Below are 5,000 nucleotides of genomic sequence, written 5' to 3' on the forward strand. Positions count from 1 at the left end.
GAGCAGGTTTTGATTGGGCGGTAAAGTTCTCTGTGAGCAGGTTTTGATTGGGCGGTAAAGTATGCTGTAGTAGTCTGTGCCACTACTGATCCGTACCTGAAGAATTCTGTCTCCTTCCCTGATGCGGCCATCTTTAGCAGCGATGCTGTTGGGGTTGACCTGGTGAGAAAGAGGCAGCGTTTAGAGGAAGGTCAGTGCCATCCAGCCCTGTCTGCATGTTCCCAACCCAGTGTCACATGCCGAGGTTTTGCTGTCCTATTCCGATTTCCTACAAACCTGCGATCAACCCTCGATTACCTGCTCCAGGTGTTCTGGGAGCTGGAATCAGCTAAACTGGGCAGGCTGCTCTGTTTCCTTCGAGTGTTGGAGTTCAGCACAGTCCAGCAATAACGCCCCTTACACCCTCATTTAGCACATGTGATCGTTACCAGGTTTAATAGGAGTGTGGGAGCAGGTCGACATGGAGCTGGACTGCAGCCCATCTGGACCAGAACACAACAACTCTACTCCTGAAGTTCTGTGATCAGTTACAATCATGAGGCTGTTCCCAGGGTTGTTCCTCACCTCGCCAACATAAATGCCCAGGTCCTCCTCCTCGTCTGTGCGGTAACACACAGTCAGGCCCAACTTCTCCTGCTGCTGGGTCTTACACAGCTCCACTTCCTGAACACAGCAGAGAACACGCAGTAAAAAACACGCAGCAGAGAACAGGCAGTAGAGAACACGTAAAGAACACACAGTAAAAAACACGCAGCAGAGAACAGGCAGTAGAGAACACGTAAAGAACACGCAGCAGAGAACAGGCAGTAGAGAACAGGCAGTAGAGAACACGTAAAGAACACGCAGCAGAGAACAGGCAGTAGAGAACACATAAAGAACACGCAGTAAAAAACACGCAGCAGAGAACAGGCAGTAGAGAACATGTAAAGAACACGCAGTAAAGAACACGCAGCAGAGAACAGGCAGTAGAGAACACATAAAGAACACGCAGTAAAGAACACGCAGCAGAGAACAGGCAGTAGAGAACACGTAAAGAACACGCAGTAAAAAACACGCAGCAGAGAACAGGCAGTAGAGAACACGTAAAGAACACAGTAAAAAACACACAGCAGCGAACAGGCAGTAGAGAACACGTAAAGAACACGCAGCAGAGAACAGGCAGTAGAGAACACGTAAAGAACACGCAGCAGAGAACAGGCCGTAGAGAACACGTAAAGAACACGCAGTAAAAAACACGCAGCAGAGAACAGGCAGTAGAGAACACGTAAAGAACACGCAGTAAAGAACACGCAGCAAAGAACAGGCAGTAGAGAACACGTAAAGAACACGCAGTAAAAAACACGCAGCAGAGAACAGGCAGTAGAGAACACGTAAAGAACATGCAGTAAAGGACATGCAGCAGAGAACAGGCAGTAGAGAACATGTAAAGAACATGCAGTAAAAAACACGCAGCAGAGATCACGCAGCAGAGAACACGTAAAAAACACGCAGCAGAGAACAGGCAGCAGAGAACACGCAGTAAAGAACACGCAGCAGAGAACAGGCAGTAGAGAACACGTAAAGAACACGCAGAAAAAAACACGCAGCAGAGAACACGCAGCAGCCACACTCCATTCACCACAGACCTCCCTGGTCTCCAGGACACAGCACACCGATCCACAGCAGTATGAAGGGAGCGTTGGGAAACGTTTGTTGGCGTTATGGAGTGTCTTCAGAGGAGTGATGTCGTGAGGCTGAGAGACACTCAGTAATTAGGGTGGGAAAACTCAGCTCTTCAAATGATCCCTGTTTGGGCCGTTCACAGCGGCCTGGGTGTGGTCTACAAAGATACTAAACATTGTGCAGAAAATAATGAAATTCTTATATAACTGCTGTTATGAAAATTGTACCAATTAAAATGTCAGTTGGTGTTGACTGGGGATTCTCGACAAGGAAACTGGTGCAGCTCTGCAGGGTCCAAACTAAACTGCTATGTGAAGTGGGCGTGGCCAGCCCCCACAGTGCCCCGCCCCCACAGCGAGGAGCGGGCGTGGCCAAGTGCCCCACCCCCACAGCCCTCTATCTGGCTTTAACAGGCACTCCAGTGGTCCTCTTCTGAAGTTGCCTTTAGTGTGTTCTGTAGTTCTCCTGGTAGAGCAGGTAGGTCATGAGGCCAGTAACGCCAGGGTCAGGGTTCGACAGACCTGCTGTCACAGACAGACAGGGAGACACTACCTCATACTCCAGGTCCTCCTGCCTGTCCACCTCATGCTGACTGATATCAAAGTAGTCGTTTGGGTCGTAGTATATGTGCTCCAGTGGAGACCTGCAGAGCAGACAAGTGAGAGTGCTTACCCCTGAACACCAAGACACGGGAAACACAGGCCTGTAAACCATGCACACACACACACACACACACACACACACACACACACACACACACACACACACACACACACACTTACAGCTGGGTCAGCAGATAGGGCTGGGGTATGGGAGGCAGGGGTGGGGATGCCAGGGGCAGGTGGAAACTCCTGCCCACCGTCACCAGGTGCTGGAAGCTAATATCTGTCTGCGTCCCACTGTCCACGCAGTCAGCCAATAGGGACGTGCCGCTGCTCCCAATCACACCCACTTTCCACCTCTGGCCCCGCCTCAGGTCCCGCTCCCGGGAGAGTTTAGAAAGATCGCTGACCTGCAAAGAGAGAGATGGAAGAAGATGATGAGACCACAGACAATAAAGTGGGCGGATGCATCACTATCATCCCCGACAGCTTGGATACAGCGGTTTAGCTGTTGAGGAAGAATTCCGATGACTGGGAAGGCACAGCAGGAACCCCTTCCAAATGCTTGGGTCATACACCTCAGAGATAACTGACACACTTCTAGAGAAGGTCGTATTTGAACTCAGTACAGTGTTTACCACAACTTCTACTTCCTGGAATATGGTAGTGCTGAATAATAGGTGTTCACAATCAAATACATTCAAGTGGTGACCGTTACTGTCACCCTTACATTTTAAGTATACTGTGTAAAATATTTCCTGAAATAAGTGTTTAATGAAACATATTGCATCTATACTGTATAAATGCATATGTTTGACACAGAAATGCACGTGACACAAAATTAATGACTTAAAAAATGGTAGACAAAAAAAAAAAGAAAAAAAATGCCAAGATGTGATTATTGATGTGCTTTGTTCAATTTGAAAGAAATCAAGCTCACCCGTGATTCATTAGAAATCAGGCTCACCCGTGATTCATTAGAAATCAGACTCACCTGTGAGTCATTAGAAATCAGGCTCACCCGTGATTCATTAGAAATCAGACTCACCTGTGAGTCATTAGAAATCAGACTCACCTGTGATTCATTAGAAATCAGACTCACCCGTGATTCATTAGAAATCAGACTCACCTGTGATTCATTAGAAATCAGACTCACCCATGATTCATTAGAAATCAGACTCACCTATGATTCATTAGAAATCAGACTCACCTGTGATTCAGTATAAATCAGACTCACCCATGATTCATTAGAAATCAGACTCACCTGTGATTCATTAGAAATCAGACTCACCCATGATTCAGTATAAATCAGACTCAACTGTGATTCATTAGAAATAAGACTCGCCCGTGATTCAGTATAAATCAGACTCACCTGTGATTCATTAGACATCAGGCTCACCCGTGATTCAGTATAAATCAGAGTCATCCGTGATTCATTAGACATCAGACTCACCTGTGATTCAGTATAAATCAGACTAACCTGTGATTCATTAGAAATCAGAGTCACCTGTGATTCAGTATAAAACAGACTCACCTGTGGTTCAGTATAAATCATGCATCACCTGTTGTCACCTTGTCATTGCTGGCTTTGATGCTTAAACAGGAGCTTTTTATTCACAGTTCCTTGTTCACAGGGTTGCCTGCATAGAGCAGAGATGCTGGCTTCACCCAGCACAAGACACCAGACTCTCCACAGCCCTGGCATGCCACACCAGTGGTTCAAAATGGTCACCTTCCAGGACGTGTAGGATATCAGCACCCTGTGAAAACAGCTCTAAAATGCCATCGCACATACGAGGCTGTTTGTAGTCCCCCAGCCGTGGTGTGGAGGTGACTTGTCTTCCCAGGGGCTTCAGCGAGATGTGGAGGATGTTATGAGGAAATGGTAATTCCCCTGTCACCTCCGTACACTTAGTCAACACTGGGTGCTGTGAGGTGTGTCTAAGGAGGGGGTGCGAGACATGAACACCGTCCTCGCACAAGCTGCGGGTGTGTGTGTAGAGCAGTCGTTAATTACGGATTAGCGGCTGCTAATTTCTGCTGGCCGTCTGACTGTAACAGCAGGAGCGTTTCAGGTCACTGCGGGTGGGTTTATAGAATACCTGCTGGAACTGTTTAACGGCTTGTGGTGCGGTGAGCTTGTGTGCATCGAAACTGCTTTCATTTGCCCTCTCTGTCTGCTGCTTGTCCAGATTAGCATATTTTAGCTTCTTTTTATTAAGCTTCTGCCTCTCTGTCAATTACACGTAAATTTATTTTCCCCATGCCCTACCACCTTCCTCTTTCACTCCTCTGCATGTCACCATCCCAGACAGATGATTTGCATATTGTTCACTGCACTATTTACATGATGTAGAATTCTTTTCTGCTCATATTCCATGTTTGCAGGGTTATAATTTCTTTGAGATTATTTGATGATTATTCAATGAGGAAACCTTCACCAGTCTGAATTTGACACCCCCCCGTCTCTGCCCTGGGGGTGCAGTCACTTGGTGTTGGAGGCGGAGCTCTTTCTGAACCCACATGATGGGGTGGTACTGGACTTCAGTGCCTTGATCTGTCCGCAATGAATGCCATGGCTGAACACATGGTCACTCGTGAGTGTACTTGGTACCAGAGCATCTATGGGCCAAAGGTCAGCGATTGGCTTTCTACACTCAGGTAGAAGGAGGTGCCGAGATGTCTGCGGATCACCATCTGGTGGCGAGTGGGATCAGATGGCAGGGAAAAGTGCCG

At 47.5% G+C, this 5,000-nt stretch overlaps 1 protein-coding gene across 1 annotated transcript in view; it reads right to left on the bottom strand.

Annotated features, from left to right (window-relative positions):
• LOC113587085 (PDZ domain-containing protein 4) overlaps positions 1 to 5,000 on the bottom strand; it is a 25,076-nt gene that overhangs the window by 7,259 nt on the left and 12,817 nt on the right. The window contains exons 2-5 of the mRNA XM_035522667.2: positions 2,445 to 2,674; positions 2,215 to 2,305; positions 565 to 663; positions 97 to 159 (exon numbers count right to left, since the gene is read on the bottom strand). Coding sequence (XP_035378560.2) covers positions 97 to 159; positions 565 to 663; positions 2,215 to 2,305; positions 2,445 to 2,674 — 483 coding nt within the window. The remainder of the gene's footprint in view (positions 1 to 96; positions 160 to 564; positions 664 to 2,214; positions 2,306 to 2,444; positions 2,675 to 5,000) is intronic.

Source organism: Electrophorus electricus, chromosome 24 (assembly GCF_041902795.1).
Source record: "Electrophorus electricus isolate QZ-2024a chromosome 24, ASM4190279v1, whole genome shotgun sequence".
Lineage (NCBI taxonomy): Eukaryota > Metazoa > Chordata > Actinopteri > Gymnotiformes > Gymnotidae > Electrophorus > Electrophorus electricus.